This window comes from Triticum urartu, chromosome 1, assembly GCF_003073215.2.
Source record: "Triticum urartu cultivar G1812 chromosome 1, Tu2.1, whole genome shotgun sequence".
NCBI classification, from domain to species: domain Eukaryota; kingdom Viridiplantae; phylum Streptophyta; class Magnoliopsida; order Poales; family Poaceae; genus Triticum; species Triticum urartu.
The window spans coordinates 72,213,701-72,232,719 of record NC_053022.1 but is presented as its reverse complement, the minus strand read 5'-3'; the positions used below and the strand labels follow the sequence as shown (position 1 = coordinate 72,232,719).

The 19,019-nt window shown below is 48.1% G+C and overlaps 2 protein-coding genes across 2 annotated transcripts in view; both read right to left on the bottom strand.

Annotated features, from left to right (window-relative positions):
* The window catches only part of LOC125532718, a 30,189-nt gene extending 13,894 nt beyond the window's left edge, over window positions 1-16,295 (bottom strand). The window contains exon 1 of the mRNA XM_048696666.1: window positions 16,103-16,295. Coding sequence (XP_048552623.1) covers window positions 16,103-16,295 — 193 coding nt within the window. The remainder of the gene's footprint in view (window positions 1-16,102) is intronic.
* A 151-nt stretch (window positions 16,296-16,446) lies between these two features.
* On the bottom strand, window positions 16,447-18,012 carry LOC125532717. The gene is made up of 3 exons (XM_048696665.1): window positions 17,305-18,012; window positions 16,715-16,903; window positions 16,447-16,503 (listed from the first exon to the last, which is right to left on the bottom strand). The coding sequence occupies exons 1-3, from the start codon at window positions 17,998-18,000 to the stop codon at window positions 16,447-16,449; spliced, it is 942 nt and encodes a 313-aa protein (XP_048552622.1). The 5' UTR covers window positions 18,001-18,012.
* Between the last annotated feature and the right edge of the window lie 1,007 nt (window positions 18,013-19,019).

Below are 19,019 nucleotides of genomic sequence, written 5' to 3'. Positions count from 1 at the left end.
AAGGGCTGAGCAAAGCGGTAGCATAGCCAATCAATGGTTTGCTAGGACAATGGTAGGTTAGAGGTTCAATCATGCAACTGGGAGGCTGACAAGCAAGTGGTAGCCATCGTAGCAGTGGCAAAGCAAAAGAGCGAGCAAACTAGCATAGCAAAGATAGTAGTGATTTCGAGGGTATGATCATCTTGCCTGCAAAGCTGTCAGAGTTGACTGGATCCTCAAAAGCACACTCAACGGGCTCCTCGTTAGAAAACTCGTCTCCCGGCTCTACCCAACAACACAAACAAGCAACAAGAATACATTCAACCACGTGCAAGGACAAGTAATAAGATGCAAAGATGATATGCGATGCGGGATGCAAAATGCAAGATGTTACAGAAAATGCATGAACCTGGCCTCAACTTGGATGACCAAGTGGGCCACTGGATAGAGGGGAAGAAATCACCTGAAAACGATAAAGATCATAGGAATCGGAGCTACGGTTTGGAAATGGCGAGCGTTTTACGAAACGAACCGATCTGCGATATACAGCAAGTAGGCTCCTAAATGCAACGAAATGAACATGCTACAGCCACCAAACATGAAAACAAAATACATGGCAGTGATGTACACAAGATGGTTAACAAAACACTAGCACTGAGCCATAGGAAAATTCATCCATTAAGAGGTTCAAACAAGCATGGCAAAAATGAATATGCAAAACAGATTCCAGACTTGGTGAAATTAACACTAGCCTGAAATTTCAGATCACGAAGCCCTCTTCGGAGCAGCAAAACAACATGATACAAAACCTGAACATGACAAGTAAGAACATGTCATGGAGCTACTCAACAAACTTAACAAATCACCCAAAGTGACCTGGGGCCAAAAGGGTTCACAAAATACTCTACCGAGCTCACCAACATAGCTCGAACACAATCAGTTTTCAGACTTAGTGAAAACTGAGACATGCAGAAATTTAACTCACGAAGGCATGTAAACGAGCTCGATGCACTCAGTACGGTGCAAGTCATGGCAAGGAGAGCATATAACCAGCAAGAAGGCACAATATGCTAGCTACACATGGCAATAACAAAGGCATAGCATGCATGGAACACTAACGGTAGCATCGGCAAAATCGCAAACAAGTTGACGATCTGCCTAGATTAACAACGAAGCAAAAGTTGAGCTCGATTGAGTCAACCTAGAGCACTCCACATATGCAAACAAAGACATGGATGGATAGAGCATAACATAGATATCAAAACTCCCTTACTGATCATCCTCAAAAGAGGCACGGATCACTAGGAAACAAGCTGGACATATAGCATCATGAACTAAAATATCCCAGACTTAGTGAAAATCACTAAGTCCATGAAATCAGCAATCTCAGGTACCTCTCTTTGCAAGCTTGCACAAGACAACACACACATCCTAAAAATGCATGGGTGGCACCTCTGGAAAGAAGACAAAATGCTTAACAATTCATCCCAAAGGGGCACAGGCATATCATGCACGAATTAAACATGGCAAAAATGACAAAAGTGCATGATGAACTAACGGATCTGCAATTTAACTCACGAAGCCTCCTAACAGCATTTTGGGCAACAAGATGACCTCAATTGCAAAGGACGCAATGGAATGAAATGATGTACATGTCGACCCGAAGATTTTGATATATCATATGCCCAAAACGGAGCTACGGTTGCGGAGATACGAGCAGTCAAAGAATGCATAAAAAAATCTGGGAGTTAGGGTTTCGGGGGAGAGGGGGTCAACCCCAGATCTAGATCCAGCGCACGGATCCCGAGGCGGCGCCGGAGTACTGTTCACGCCGGAGCTCCTGTAGCTCGCCGGCGAGGGGGCCGTGGCCGTGGCGGCTGACGGCGACGAGGAGGCGGCGAGGAGGCGGCGGAGGGGCGCGGCGCCGGCCGGGCGTCGGTAGTGGCGGCCGCAGGCGGCGAAGAGGCCGGCGGAGGGGCGGCGAGCGGTGGCGGGGGGCGGCCCATGGCGGCGCCGGGCGCCGGAGACGAGGACGGAGGCGGCGCTGGCGGCGGGAGGCACTAGGCGGCGGGGCGAGGCGGCTGGGCCGCGGGGGCTTCCCGCGGGCCTGGCGGGCCGGCGGCGGCGAAGCGGTCCCCCGGGCCACGTGGCGGCGGCTGAGTGGCGGCGGGGTGGAGCGGACGCTGTCCGGCGCGAGCCGGACACGTCCGTCGGCGGCGGAGGAAGGAGATCTGTTTTTTTTCGGAGGAGGACGGGGAGAAATCTGAGATCCGAATGGAGGGGTGTTTAAATAGGCATAAGTGGAGCTAGGAGAGTCCAAATGAGGTGCGGTTTTCGCCCACGCGATCGTGATCGAACGCTCTAGGACATGGAGCAGAGTTTGGTGGGTTTTGGGACAAATTTGGGGGGTGTTGGGCTGCAACACACACGAGGCCTTTTCGGTCCCTCGGTTAACCGTTGGAGTATCAAACGAAGTCCAAATGACCCGAAACTTGACAGGCGGTCTACCGGTAGTAAACCAAGGCCGCATGGCAAGTCTCGGTCCAGTCTGGAAATGTTTGAACCCCACACACAAAAGAAAGCTAGAAATGGCCACCGGAGGAGAACGAAGCGCCGGAATGCAAAACGGACAACGGGGAAAATGCTTGAATGCATGAGATGAACATGTATGAAAATGCAATGCACGAGATGACATGATAAGAGATGCACGAAAAAGAAAAACGACACACGGAGACAAAGACCCGAACCCAAGAAATAAATATAACTTAGCGCCAGAGACGGCAAGAGTTGGATAAAAATATGGAAAGTATATCTGGGGCGTTACAACACCCCACCACTACGAAAAGATCTCGTCCCGAGATCTAGGACTGAAAGAACTCCGGGTACTCAGAACGGAGGTGATCCTCGCGTTCCCAGGTAGCTTCACGATCGGAATGGTGTGACCACTTGACTTTGAGAAATTTGATTGACTTGTTGCGAGTTCTGCGTTCAGTCTCTTCAAGAATGGCAACTGGGTGCTCACGGTAAGAGAGATCTTCTTGGAGCTCAATGTCCTCGAAGTTGACGGTGCGTTCAGGCGTCTTGAAGCACTTTCGGAGTTGGGAGACATGGAACACATCATGAACATTGGCAAAGTTTGAAGGAAGCTCGAGCTGATAGGCGAGGTCGCCTCTCTTGCTAGCAATCTTGAAAGGCCCGACATATCTGGGGGCAAGCTTCCCTTTGATACCGAAGCGACGAGTACCTTTCATAGGAGAGACGCGGAGGTAAACGTGATCTCCGATCTCGAAAGCCAGATCATGGTGCTTACTATCATAGTAGCTCTTCTGGCGGGATTGGGCTGCTTTGAGGTTATCACGAATGACCTTGCACATTTCTTCTGCCTCTGTGATCAGGTCATTACCCAGCAGCTGACATTCACCGGTTTCAGACCAGTTGAGAGGGGTACGGCACTTCCTGCCATATAGAATTTCAAAAGGGGCCTTGCCCGAACTTACTTGAAAGTTGTTGTTGTATGAGAATTCAGCATAAGGAAGACAGTCCTCCCACTTCATGCCGAAAGAAATTACGCAAGCCCTGAGCATGTCTTCGAGAATCTGGTTGACATGCTCGACTTGACCGCTCGTTTGAGGATGGAAAGCAGTGCTGAAGCGGATGCTGGTGCCCATGGCCTTCTCAAAAGAATCCCAAAACTTGGAGGTAAAGATGCTGCCACGGTCTGAAGATATCACTTGAGGAATACCGTGCAGAGAGACAATGCGGGAGGTATAGAGTTCCGCCAATTGAGCTGCAGTGATCGACTCTTTGATAGGCAGAAAGTGAGCCACTTTGGTGAGCTTGTCGATGACGACGAATATAGCATCATTCCCACGCTTGGACTTTGGAAACCCAGTCACGAAGTCCATTTCAATGTGGTCAAACTTCCATTCTGGAATGGAAAGAGGTTGGAGGAGACCTGCTGGCCTTTGGTGTTCTGCCTTCACTCTTCTGCAGACATCACACTCATTCACGAATTGAGCGATCTCGCGCTTCATTCGAGTCCACCAATAAGCTTGCTTGAGATCCTGATACATCTTCGTACTACCAGGGTGGATGGAGAGGAGAGAGTTGTGAGCCTCATTCATGATCACTTTACGAAGTTCACCTTTGGGCACAACAATTCGATCCTCAAAGAAGAGAGTGTCCTTGTCATCAAGTCGGTAACGCTTGTACTTGGACTGACTCTTTGCAATACCAATCTTCACCTTTTTCACCATAGCATCAAGAAGCTGGGCTTGGCGAATCTGGTCTTCCAAGGTAGGAGAAACTTGAAGGTTGGCGAGGAAACCTTGAGGAACAATTTGAAGATTCAGCTTGCGGAAAGCTTCACAAAGCTCGGGTTGATAGGGCTTGAGAATCAGACTGTTGCAATATGCTTTTCTGCTCAAAGCGTCAGCAATCACATTAGCCTTGCCTGGAGTATACTCAATACTCGGATTGTACTCTTGAATCATTTCGACCCATCGAGTTTGCCTGAGGTTGAGATTAGGCTGAGTGAAGATGTACTTGAGACTCTTGTGATCAGTGAAAATGTCCACTTTTCTTCTCAATAGAAGATGTCTCCAAGTCAACAAAGCGTGCACAACTGCCGCCAACTCGAGATCATGAGTGGGGTAGTTCTTCTCATTAGGCTTCAACTGGCGAGAGGTATAAGCAACAACTTTCTTCTCTTGCATCAGTACAGCACCGAGACCTTGGAGAGAGGCATCACAAAAGACCTCATACGGCTTGGTTTCATCAGGCGGAGTCAGAACTGGAGCAGTGATCAACTTCTCTTTCAAAGTGTTGAAAGCAATATCACACTCCGGAGACCAAACGTACTTGACGTGCTTCTGAAGGAGATTTGAGAGAGGCTTGGCAATCTTAGAAAAGTTTTCAACGAATCTTCTGCAATAGCTTGCGAGACCGAGGAAACTGCGGAGTTGCTTCACGTTCTGAGGAGGTTCCCAATTCACAATTGCGGACACCTTCTCAGGATTCACGGAAATGCCCTTGGCAGAGATGATATGACCAAGATAAAGAACTTCATCGAGCCAAAATTCACACTTGGAGAACTTGGCGTAGAACTGATGTTCCCTGAGCTTGTCAAGAACCAAACGCAAGTGTTTGGCATGATCTTCCTTGTTCTTCGAGAAAACTAGAATGTCGTCGAGATAGACCAAAATGAAGTCATTGGTGTAGGGGTTGAAGATGAAGTTCATCATGCGAGAGAACGTCGGAGGAGCGTTGGCGAGGCCAAAAGACATGACGGTGTATTCATATGAACCAAAATTTGTCCTGAACGCCGTCTTGGGGATATCTTGCTCACGAATACGAATCTGATGATAACCCATACGGAGATCAAGCTTGGAGAATACTTGGGCACCCTTGAGTTGTTCGAACAGCTCATTGATGTTGGGAAGTGGGTATTTGTTCTTGATGGTCTTCTTGTTCACTGGACGGTAATCAACACAAAGTCGACTCGATCCATCCTTCTTCTTCACAAAAAGAACACCACAACCCCACGGAGAAGTACTAGGCCGGATGAGACCCAATCTTTCTTGCTCATCGAGTTGTTTCTTCAACTCCTTCAACTCTTCGAGGCCGAGCTTGTAGGGAAGTTTGCACACAGGTTCCGTACCGGGCTCAAGTTCAATAACAAATTCAACCGGCCGGTTTGGAGGCATCCCTGGGAGTTCTTCTGGAAAAACGTCTTGATACTCGCAAATGACTGGAATTTGAGAGATGGCATCCAATTCACCCTTCTCATTGAGAGAAAACAGACGGATGGTATTATCCCAAGCGGCAAAGACAATTACATCCTCAGACGAATGAGTCAATTGAATCTGCCTGGCAGCACAATCGAGGTGAGCCTTGTGTTTAGAGAGCTAGTCCATCCCAAGAATAAGATCAATGTCAGAATTGCCAAGAACCACCGGAGAAGAGAGAAACTTGCAGTCGCCCAAAGTGATAGTAACATCCGGAACACACACTCGAGATGTCAAGAGGCTGGCCAGAGAGTCAATAGACAACGGTCTCGGCAACATTTGAGTAACAAAATCATGCTTGGAAGCAAAAGGTCTCGAGATGAAACAATGCGATGCACCAGTGTCAAAAAGAACTTTTGCAGGAATATCATTAACAGGAAGGTTACCCATGATCACATCTGAAGAATCCTCTGCCTGAGCTGCATTCACCATATTGACCTTGGCATGCTTGGGATTGTGCTTGACCATAGCTGTACTTGCCGATCTGACAGGAGGAGGAGGAGGAAGACGCCTCTGGTTGGTACACTTGTTGGCATAGTGACCCTTCTGTTGACACTTGTTGCACGTGACCTCTAAAAGCGGACGGTGATACGGAGCACTCGGTCTTGGAGCTTGAGACGAAGACTTGTTCTGAAAGCCTGGGTTGGGTGGGTGGGAGGAACCACTGCCACCTTTGCTCTTCTGCTGATACGGCTGACGGAACGGAGGAGGAGGAAGCCAATACTTCTGCTGCTTGGCCACTTGAGTGGAGGAAGACGGAGTAACATCTCTGGCACGCTTCCTGGAAGCATCATACCTCAACTGAGCAGCCTCTTGTTTCAGTGCCATGTTGTAGAACTCATCGTATCTCAACGGCTCGAAGAGGACAAGAGCGAGCTGAATTTCCTCACGAAGACCACCTCTGAACTGATAGATCATGCTCTTCTCATCAGGAACATCCTGCTTGGCAAAACGGGCGAGCTTCTGGAACAACTTGTTGTAGTCATAGACAGACAAAGAGCCTTGCTTCAGATTGCGGAATTCCTGACGCTTACTTTCAACCACACTTTGAGGAATGTGATGAGCGCGGAAATCTTGACGGAAATCATCCCAAGTGATCACACGTCCACCTCTGGAATCCTTGTACTGCTGAAACCACTCTGCAGCCTGATCTTTGAGCTGGAAAGAAGCGAACTTGACGAAATTCTTCAGGCCTGACGTTGCTGCATTCAAAATGCTTGCCCAGATCCACTAGCCAATCGTCAGCATCGGTAGCCTCAACACAATTGCTGAACGTCTTTGGACTATTTGCGAGGAACTAGTTCAGAGTAGCAAAGTGGTACTGATTGCTGCCTTGATTCCCTTGACTGCCTTGATTGCGCTCTTGGAGGATTTGCATGATCAACTGTGTGTTTGCATTAGTAGCGGCCATCACAGCTTGCCATGCTTCCGGAGGAGGCGGAGGTGGAGGCGGGTCAGGATTCGGAGTCGTGCGCGTTGGAGGAGCCATCCTGAACAGGTTGACCACCATTAGCACACAAATAGACAAATATTGAAGCTGAATCCAACGGAATGAAAATTGCAACATAAAGTCTTCACATCCGAACAAAATGAACGAATGCACTTCTCTTGAAGTGGTCACATATTCCTAAATTGCGAAGCCACGAAGAATCAGGTAGAAGGGGTACAACAACGAGGGATGGAATCAACATATGACGTCGAAGCAAAACGAATGCCACAACTCGAAATAAAACCGAGGGTTGGCTTGCGGAATAAGCCGGAACAAATACATGATAGAAATTTCGTCCGAAGTTTTCGTGGTGGGACCTACACGGGCTCGATCGTACAGCACCATCATGTACAAGGCAGTGCACATGACATACGAAGCGTCCCCGAGTCAGCATAGCCAAGGACTCTTTAAGACACAACGAGACCACTGTAAAATCGACCGTGAATAGGCGAACCACTAGACGTCGAACCCCAATTTCATATCATACATCTGTCGGAAAGATATCCTAAGGCTACTTGAATTCCCACCTATGAAATTCCCGAAATTTTCCCGGTTATGCAATCAGGTGTTGGGGATACAGGGGAGCATAATATCTCACTCAAGCTAGCAATCCTACATCCAGTTGTATCCATCCTTCAACACATAACCAAGAAACCTTTGGAAACCATCTATCTCAACCTTCGAAAAGCATCTGTTATACAAGTTATGGCGATACTCCCGAACTCTCGCCCCAGTACTGGGTGGCGTCGAGGTTATCTCACCAACGAACTGCATAAAGGAGATTTTCGATGTCGCGCACATATCTCAAGTATACCAGAATTGCAACGATAAAATTGTGACGACAACACCTCGGAGCTCAACTCCCCGGGACACTGCCACAACCCCTAAAGACAGGAGGCACCAAGAACAATGTTCTCGTCACAAAACCATCGGAACAAAACCAAGATACTCGTGTGATCCTAAAAAAAAATTTTGTGAAATTTGAGAAGAGAAGAGTCAAAACTCTACGTCAGGATGCCTTACTAGAGCGATGAGGAGGCTGGGAAGTAAAAAGAATTCCTAAGCTCTCCGATATATAATTCCTAAGGACTCAAAACATTTTTCTAGACACAACTCGGCTGCTAAAACCGATCAAGCAATGGGGGCTCCTAAGGTCGGGGAAGGCTCTGATTACCAACTTGTAACGCCCTCGATGCGGCTATATATCCCACGTGTCGAGGCACGACTTAGAGGCATAACCGCATTGAAAGCAATGTCGCAAGTCAGGAAATCATTACACATCCCATGTACATAAATAATATAAAGGGGAGATACATAGTTGGCTTACACTCGCCACGTCACATCAAGGTACATAAATAACATCCATCATACAAATCACTCATGGCCCGACTACGGTGCCAAAATAGAAAAGACCCCCAACATGCGACAAGGCCCTGAATCGATAACCCCAACTAGGCACCACTACTGATCATCCGGAAAAGACACGTAGTATCGCTGAGAGTCCTCGTCGAACTCCCACTTGAGCTCGTAATCGTCAACTGGAGCAGAAACACATGAACCTGCATCTGGAGTTGTAGTATCTGTGAGCCACAGGGACTCAGCAATCTCACACCCACGCGATCAAGACTATTTAAGCTTATAGGACAGGTACAGGAATATAAGTGGATCTGCAGCAGGCGACTAGCATATATGGTGGCTAACTTATACGCAAATGAGAGCGAGAAGAGAAGGCGAAGCACGAGCGAGAAGCTAAAGGAACATCCTGCGCAAGCATAACTCCAACACCGTGTCCACTTCCCGGACTCCGCCGAGAAGGGGCCATCACGGTAACACACACGGTTGATTCATTTTAATTAAGTTTAGTTAAAGTTATCTACAACCGGACATTAACAAATTCCCATCTGCCCATAACCGCGGGCACGGCTTTCGAAAGATCAATCCCTGCAGGGGAGTCCCAACTTAGCCCATAACAAGCTCTCACGGTCAACGAAGGAATAGACCTCCACCCAAGACACACCGATCAGACTCGGTATCTCGGTACAACAAGATGATTCGACAGGTTAAAACAAGTCCAGCAACACCGCCCGAATGTGCCGACAAATCCCGATAGGAGCTGCACATATCTCTTTCTCAGGGCACACTCAGATGAGCAATCCGTACAACTAAAACCAGCCCTTGAGTTTCCCCGAGGTGGCGCTGCACAGGGCTCTAGTTCGGACCAACACTCAGAGGAGCACTGGCCCGTGGGGGGCTAAAATAAAGATGACCCTCGGGCTCCGGGAACCCAAGGGAAAAGGGGGGTAGGCGGCAAATGATAAAACCAATGTTGGGCATTGCTGGAAAAGCTTTAATCAAGGCGAACTATCAAGGGGTTCCCATTATAGCCCAACCGCGTAAGGGACGCAACAATCCGGGAACATAACACCGATATGACGGAAACTAGGGCGGCAAGAGTGGAACAAAACACTAGGCAAGAGGCCGAGCCTTCCACCCTTTACCAAGTATATAGATGCATTAAGATAACATAGCAATATAATGATATCCCAACAAGTAAATAAATGTTCCAACAAGGAACGGCTCCAATCTTCACCTGCAACTAACAACGCTATAAGAAGGGCTGAGCAAAGCGGTAGCATAGCCAATCAATGGTTTGCTAGGACAATGGTAGGTTAGAGGTTCAATCATGCAACTGGGAGGCTGACAAGCAAGTGGTAGCCATCGTAGCAGTGGCAAAGCAAAAGAGCGAGCAAACTAGCATAGCAAAGATAGTAGTGATTTCGAGGGTATGATCATCTTGCCTGCAAAGCTGTCAGAGTTGACTGGATCCTCAAAAGCACACTCAACGGGCTCCTCGTTAGCAAACTCGTCTCCCGGCTCTACCCAACAACACAAACAAGCAACAAGAATACATTCAACCACGTGCAAGGACAAGTAATAAGATGCAAAGATGATATGCGATGCGGGATGCAAAATGCAAGATGTTACAGAAAATGCATGAACCTGGCCTCAACTTGGATGACCAAGTGGGCCACTGGATAGAGGGGAAGAAATCACCTGAAAACGATAAAGATCATAGGAATCGGAGCTACGGTTTGGAAATGGCGAGCGTTTTACGAAACGAACCGATCTGCGATATACAGCAAGTAGGCTCCTAAATGCAACGAAATGAACATGCTACAGCCACCAAACATGAAAACAAAATACATGGCAGTGATGTACACAAGATGGTTAACAAAACACTAGCACTGAGCCATAGGAAAATTCATCCATTAAGAGGTTCAAACAAGCATGGCAAAAATGAATATGCAAAACAGATTCCAGACTTGGTGAAATTAACACTAGCCTGAAATTTCAGATCACGAAGCCCTCTTCGGAGCAGCAAAACAACATGATACAAAACCTGAACATGACAAGTAAGAACATGTCATGGAGCTACTCAACAAACTTAACAAATCACCCAAAGTGACCTGGGGCCAAAAGGGTTCACAAAATACTCTACCGAGCTCACCAACATAGCTCGAACACAATCAGTTTTCAGACTTAGTGAAAACTGAGACATGCAGAAATTTAACTCACGAAGGCATGTAAACGAGCTCGATGCACTCAGTACGGTGCAAGTCATGGCAAGGAGAGCATATAACCAGCAAGAAGGCACAATATGCTAGCTACACATGGCAATAACAAAGGCATAGCATGCATGGAACACTAACGGTAGCATCGGCAAAATCGCAAACAAGTTGACGATCTGCCTAGATTAACAACGAAGCAAAAGTTGAGCTCAATTGAGTCAACCTAGAGCACTCCACATATGCAAACAAAGACATGGATGGATAGAGCATAACATAAATATCAAAACTCCCTTACTGATCATCCTCAAAAGAGGCACGGATCACTAGGAAACAAGCTGGACATATAGCATCATGAACTAAAATATCCCAGACTTAGTGAAAATCACTAAGTCCATGAAATCAGCAATCTCAGGTACCTCTCTTCGCAAGCTTGCACAAGACAACACACACATCCTAAAAATGCATGGGTGGCACCTCTGGAAAGAAGACAAAATGCTTAACAATTCATCCCAAAGGGGCACAGGCATATCATGCACGAATTAAACATGGCAAAAATGACAAAAATGCATGATGAACTAACGGATCTGCAATTTAACTCACGAAGCCTCCTTCTAACAGCATTTTGGGCAACAAGATGACCTCAATTGCAAATGATGCAATGGAATGAAATGATGTACATGTCGACACGAAGATTTTGATATATCATATGCCCAAAACGGAGCTACGGTTGCGGAGATACGAGAGTCAAAGAATGCATAAAAAAATCTGGGAGTTAGGGTTTCGGGGGAGAGGGGGTCAACCCCAGATCTAGATCCAGCGCACGGATCCCGAGGCGGCGCCGGAGTACTGTTCACGCCGGAGCTCCTGTAGCTCGCCGGCGAGGGGGCCGTGGCCGTGGCGGCAGCCGGCGACGAGGAGGCGGCGGAGGGGCGCGGCGCCGGCCGGGCGTCGGTGGTGGCGGCCACGGGCGGAGAGGAGGCCGGCGGAGGGGCGGCGAGCGGTGGCGGGGCGGCGGCCCACGGCGGCGCCGGGCGCCGGAGACGAGGAGGGAGGCGGTGCTGGCGGCGGGAGGCACCAGGCGGCGGCGAAGCGGTCCCCCGGGCCACGTGGCGGCGGCTGAGTGGCGGCGGGGTGGAGCGGACGCTGTCCGGCGCGGGCCGGACACGTCCGTCGGCGGCGGAGGAAGGAGATCTGTATTTTTTCGGAGGAGGACGGGGAGAAATCTGAGATCCGAATGGAGGGGTGTTTAAATAGGCATAAGTGGAGCTAGGAGAGTCCAAATGAGGTGCGGTTTTCGCCTACGCGGTCGTGATCGAACGCTCTAGGACATGGAGCAGAGTATGGTGGGTTTTGGGACAAATTTGGGGGGTGTTGGGCTGCAACACACACGAGGCTTTTTCGGTCCCTCGGTTAACCGTTGGAGTATCAAACGAAGTCCAAATGACCCGAAACTTGACAGGCGGTCTACCAGTAGTAAACCAAGGCCGCATGGCAAGTCTCGGTCCAGTCCGGAAATGTTTGAACCCCACACACAAAAGAAAGCTAGAAATGGCCACCGGAGGAGAACGAAGCGCCGGAATGCAAAACGGACAACGGGGAAAATGCTCGAATGCATGAGATGAACATGTATGCAAATGCAATGCACGAGATGACATGATAAGAGATGCACGAAAAAGAAAAACAACACACGGAGACAAAGACCCGAACCCGAGAAATAAATATAACTTACTGCCGGAGACGGCAAGAGTTGGATACAAATATGGAAAGTATATCTGGGGCGTTACACCTACCGAGTGGGCCCAGAGGTACCTCTCCGTTTACACGGAGTGACAAATCCCAGTCTCGATTCGTGCCAACCCAACAGACACTTTCGGAGATACCTGTAGTGTACCTTTATAGCCACCCAGTTACGTTGTGACGTTGCACATCCAAAGTATTCCTACGGTATCCGGGAGTTGCACAATCTCATGGTCTAAGGAAATGATACTTGACATTAGAAAAAGCTTTATCATACGAACTACACGATCTTTGTGCTAGGCTTAGGATTTGGATCTTGTCCATCACATCATTCTCCCAATGATGTGATCCCGTTATCAACGACATCCAATGTCCATGGGAAGAAACCGTAACCATCTATGATCAACGAGCTAGTCAACTAGAGGCTTACTAGGGACATGGTGTTGTCTATGTATCCAACACATGTATCTGAGTTTCCTATCATACAATTCTAGCATGGATAATAAACGATTATCATGAACAAGGAAATATAATAATAACTAATTTATTATTGCCTCTAGGGCATATTTCCAACAGTGTAGAGCCTCATCTTTAGTATTTAACAGATACACATAGCAATATCTAGTGGGATCATCTATCAAAGTCATGAAATATTTCTTTCCACCTTTAGTCAACACACCATTCATCTCACAAAGATCAGAATCTATGAGTTCCAGTGGCACCAAGTGTCTCTCCTCCGGTTGGGGACCGGAGGAAACTTTGGTCGGCTAGCTCGACCCGGCATCGGCGACGGCATTGGCATCGTTACCCTCCTTGGAGGCGAAGCCGAGGTCCCCTCCTATTCACCTCTGACCCACTCCCGGACGGAAGTCCAAAATCCGTCTTGGATTGGGTGGTGGCGGCGCCATGCACATGGTGTCCTCCATGGAGGCACCGTCTTGGGAGGCTTGGGTGTTCGGGGAGTTACTATGGGTGGTGGGCTCCGCGTGGCAGCTCCAGCAGCGGCGACGGCGTGGAGGTTGGCAGGAGGAGCGGCGTTGGATCTACCGCGTCGACGACAATGAGTATTGGCGGCATGGTGCAGCTGAATCTCAACGACAGATGTGTCTGGATGGACGAGCGCAGAGCGGTGGCGTTGTTTGACACTGTGGCGGCATCGACGTCAGGCCTGGCAAGGTCGTTTTATCAGTACCTGCTTTGAAGATGGATTGATGGAATACGGCGGCGACGACCCATGAGAGTGCGTCAGACCGGTTTATGCCCCATACCCGGTATGTGGCTTGGTTAGGGCCTCCGGTTTTAGATGTTAGGCATTTGTGCGATGTCTGTTTGATATTAGGCTCGGACTATTGGTAGGGGCGGACACACGTTGATGGTCGTGGGGGCAGTTGCCCCCACTCGATTTTTCCTCATAGGCTTCGATAGATCCAGTCGAGCTACGTGTGCCCCCACTTGGCCCGTTACTTTGGCCCCACTCAGCCCAATTTCTTGTTTATTTTCAGAAGCCCAAATATTCTAAATCTATAGAAGCCCACCACTAAGAAATAGCCTATGCACGTCCGATACAAAAAACGTACTACTGAAAATTTCGATGGATCAGTGCGGCCCTAATAATCTGGATGTGATAGCACGATACGGCAGCAGCGGAGCCGTCCCGAAACAGCCGCCATGTGTGATCACCGCAGGCATCCTGTAGCAATGCTACATCTACGTAATTAGTCCTACGTAATTAACATAATAGGCCAGGTGGCATCTTTTTGTTGGGCGAAGTTAGAGGAGGGAGGCCCACCCAGTTGAAATCAGGGGGGTGGAGAGATTAGTTAGGAAGTTTACGTAAGATGGAAACGTAAGTGTACGTAGGTGTAGCATTTTTGCCATCCTGTAGTTGTCGGCTTGCCGTCGCCTGTCTCTCGCGCTTGCCGTCTTCTATCTCTCGCGCTTACACGCCACCTCCGCAAGAAAGCCTCATCACGGATTCTGCAATTTCAGCATTCTAATTGACATCGTTAAGCCGTATTAATTATTAGGGTTCTTTCTTTTCAAACTTTTTTGTCCGTTTGCAATTCCTGTGTAGGAACCATATTAGTTTCATCAATTTTGTGTATATACTATAATTTACCGATTTAGATCACTAGATCAGTTCAAACAGTTTTCTCGTAAGATTTAAATTTCTGTACCAAACTTTAGTCTAGAATGACACACTCATAATTTCATTCGGATCATCTATTCTTCCTAGTTTCCAGCACAATTCAACTTCATGCATGATGTTTAAAGCCTTGACAGTTCATTTAAAGCATTGCTTTTTGGCACATCAAGTTGTTGAGAAGCTAACGGAGAGTAAAAAAACTCACCAAGATGCCAGAACTAGTTGATTTGAACAAGACTCCTTTGTATATCCATCTAAAACGAAGAAGATTGCATATTCCAATCCCAATCATCATGAGGAGATCAGCCTAGTCCTAAAAAGTTTAAGCCAAGGACAATTTGGAAGATCAATCAACATTTTAGAGTCAATTGGTATGAACCGTAGTCGTATTTTCTTTGTAAAAAAAGGATTGCTAGGAAAATTTCAAATGAAGTGATGGTTAAACGCTTTCATGAGGTGAAAAGTCGGCATGGGACGAAGCAAAAGGTAATGTGCTAAAAGCTCTTTTCGTTTGTTTAAAGGCATCCTTCAATATTTTCATTCTCCCTCCGTTTGATAATGATTTTTTTTCTTGCATGTTGTAGATTAGATTGTTAGACAAAGTGTCAATGTTCTCTTTTGCAACTCCGGGACACGATATTGACATACTGATGTAAGCCATTTTGTTTCAAATTGATAGTTTTTCCTTTCACTTTGCAATGAATTTTGTTTTCTCATGGAGAATGAAGTGAGTGTGCCTAGGTTCTAGTTTATATGGACGATTGCCTTGTTAATTCATGAATATGGCCATACATTATTGCCCCCTCTCAATTTTTTTCCTGGGTCCGCCCCTGACTATTGGCACCCCTTCATCAAGTGGATAGGAGTAGCAACAGATGTTGCTAAGATGGTGGCTTTAGACTACCTGATGTACTACTTTGTAAGGTCATTATGAATAATTAATAAAATGGCTGCATGCAACGCCCAGATGCAGAGGCCGAGGGTAATCCTCCTTTTCTAAAAAAACAACGCATGCCTCCAAAAGCGGCAGTGCATAGGGGTTGGGTTAAGGTGTGCTGATAATATCAAGAGAGGTCGGGGTACATCAAACTTGACATGGGAGGAGTCCGTAAAGAGAGATATGAAGGACTGAAATATTACCAAAGATTTAGCAATGGACAGGGGTGCGTGGAAATGCGTGGAAGTTAGCTATCCACGTGGAAGAACCATGACCTTATGGGTTTCAACTCTAGCTTATCTCAACTTGTTTGGGACTGACAGACTTTGTTGTTGAGTCAAATTCACATTACTAATATTTCTAATGGGAGCCACGGGTGATCAACCACGGGTTGAATCAAACCCAGCCAGAACCAGCTACTGCTTGCACCTGCCAGTTCAATTTTCTTCACAATCTTACCTGTGCACAAGCTGCTGCGGTACAACATTTTGTACAGGGCGTTCGCCAGATTGAAGCTAACAAGTTTTTTAACAGTCCTGATGGGAGAAGCCATACTCTCCTCCAACTCCACTGGAGCCTCCTGCAGACCTGCACTGCTGCCCCGGCCTCCCCGGTGGCTGCCAGTGACCTCACAGCCTTGCAACACAGTCATCTGCTCCCCTGCACCCCCAACACCACCTAACCTAACAATCACAGGATCACGCCGCCCTCTGGAGAGAGAGGTCACTCAAGAACGATCTTGAAGAAATGCAGAGAAAATGAAGGAGGTACACCGTTTCTTTTGTTGGAAACAAAATCCTGAATCATGCCCAATAGTTTTTCTCATTTTCAACAGACATAACAATCTTTAAATCTGAAACCTATTACCAAATAAATACCAACGCAATTAACATGCAATGCCAATGGGAGATACATAAGCCATATGCCCATATATCTGCCACAGATATAATTTCGAGCACAACATTCGGTATCAGTCCAGAGCCTAGTGTAGAGCAACTTGCAGCTCAAGCATAGGTGTGTCAAGAAATATACCCAGGTATTAGATTTAAAAAAAAGTAGGGATAGTATTACCTCCGGGCGTATAGTTGTGCCACAAAATGTAAGAGACAACTTTCTCAAACCAGTACACATCCTGAGAAGATGGAATGAACTGGGTACAAAGGAATGCCCGTTTCCCGTTATATCCAGGAACATGAATGTAATGTCTGGGAGCCCGGTAATGTCTTCCATCAGGTACTGTTGGTTAGTAATAATGTCCTCCTGTAGATTCATAGGAAGTCACAAAAAGGGATTATTTATTTGCAATAGTTAGAAACTTGGGAAGGACACAAGCATCTCGTTTACAAAGTCAATAACAAACAAGAAATGATTCTTTTAAGCTATCAAGTTCGAGCTCATGTCCCCCCATGATAAGGAATAACCGTATACTAGTACTGCTAGTGTGTAATTCAATGCTAACTACTCAAAGGAAGTAAAAAGTACTGGCATATCCAAGGATATCATGCTACTAGGGAGGATAAACGATTGGATGCACAAAGCAATTTTTCACGGACTGAGGCAAAGAAAAATAAGTTGACAATTTTGTATGCTTATGACACATTCCTTAAACTGAACTGCAAGTTTATGCGTTGATGGCATAACTCACATAAGAATCAACTCACCAGATCATTCACAAGTTGGAATCTGAGACTGTGGATGAGCTCAAAGCGCCGCAAAAGCCTTGTACAGTAGCTATTCTGTAACTCGCGTACATGGTCAGTTTCTTCATATATAGTAAAAGGGAAGGTGCTCAGGCACTGTAGATTTTCCATCTTGCCGAGCTGGGTGAACTTTGGATCAGAATCATCCCACCACATGAGGGATTCCAGCTGAGGGGCGGAGATGTTTGCAACCGGTAGGATCAAAATCATCCTACCTTTAGTAAAGCAGGACAGCACTTCTAACTGTTTGAGTGTCGGCGCTGTGACATTGAGCTGCTGCAAGCCGTGCACGCGCGTCAGTGTCATTTCCAAGAGAGATTCCGAGTGGATGGTCAAGTTGCCCAGACCCGAGGTACCACTGAGAGTCAGTTTCTGTAACGCCGGGCAGCGCGGCGAGGAGACAGCCTCGCCGAGCATGCTCGGACCACGTAGCCGGATGCAACCTAGCTGGAGATTGGTGAGCCGGGCGAATATGCCGGAAGGCGGCATCGTGAGGCCAAGACCCTCTAGTTCGAGGGTGATCGAGGTGGCGTTCTCGAAGCATGGCAGCTCAAGGGCGCCTCTTTCCCAGACCTCGTAGTCTGGTATGTTGGTCTGCAATACGAGGAGTAAATCGCCCGAGATGCGGCGTGCGGCGATGGGAAGCCAGGCCGCCATGGACTCAGGGGTGGTGTGACTGGCTTCCATGACGCACACGTCGAGGCGGCTGAGGGCCGGCGCTTCGGCGACGAGGGCGAGGTTGAGGGTCACTCTCGGTGTGTGTGTGTGGGGGGGGGAGTGGAGCTCTCTCGTAGTAGCGTCCAGACGCGGCGCCAGCGGCTGGAGAGGACGCTGGTCCGAGCGGCGACGGCAGCGTCGCGAAGCTTGAGAAGGATGTCGATAATGATAAGCAAATAGGCAGTTTTTCGATTAAATTAATTCATAAATAAATCATGAGCATGATATTGACAGCATTGATAACATGCTGGTTACGATCTAACAGAGCATGTACTACGCATATAGTAGAAACATCTACGCATATCGCTAGTACTGCTACAACAGAAAGAAACATGAGAGGGATAAACGATGTATACCCTCCAATCGGCCATGCGGCAGCGGTGGCGGTGGCAGTAGCCACGGCATCCTCGGCGGCCTTCTTGTCGGCTTCGGCCTTCTCAGCGGCGGCACGGTCGGCGTCGGTCGACATGGTGATGATGAAGGTGATGTGGACGTAGATGAACAGAAGCAAGCAGTCGCGTAGTCGCTACCCAAGAACCTAATCGCCCCTCTCCCGTACAGGATCCGGAGAGGCGGGGTTTCGGAGGCCTACTCTCCCGTCAACCGTGTACGCGGTGAACGGGACGGAGTCGCCGGCGGCAGCAGCAGCAGAGGAACGACGTGGGCGTGGAGGCGGAGATGCGTTATGTTTCGTGGCGGCTAGGGTTGGCAGCGCCCCACATATATATGTGCGGCTGCGCGTGGAGAGACGTGGGCTGAACCCACATTCAAATCGGTAGCCCACGGTCCGACGTCTCAGATCGTGGCCCCACCTATCAAAGACTCTCCGTTCCTCACCGGCAAAAAGAAGCGCATAGGAGCTCGGCTCGGCTCGGCTCAATCCCGCGGCGCGGCATGGCGAGCCGAGCAGAGGAGGAGTGCGCGAGGGCCTCATCTCTTCTCAAGCTCCAATGGCATGA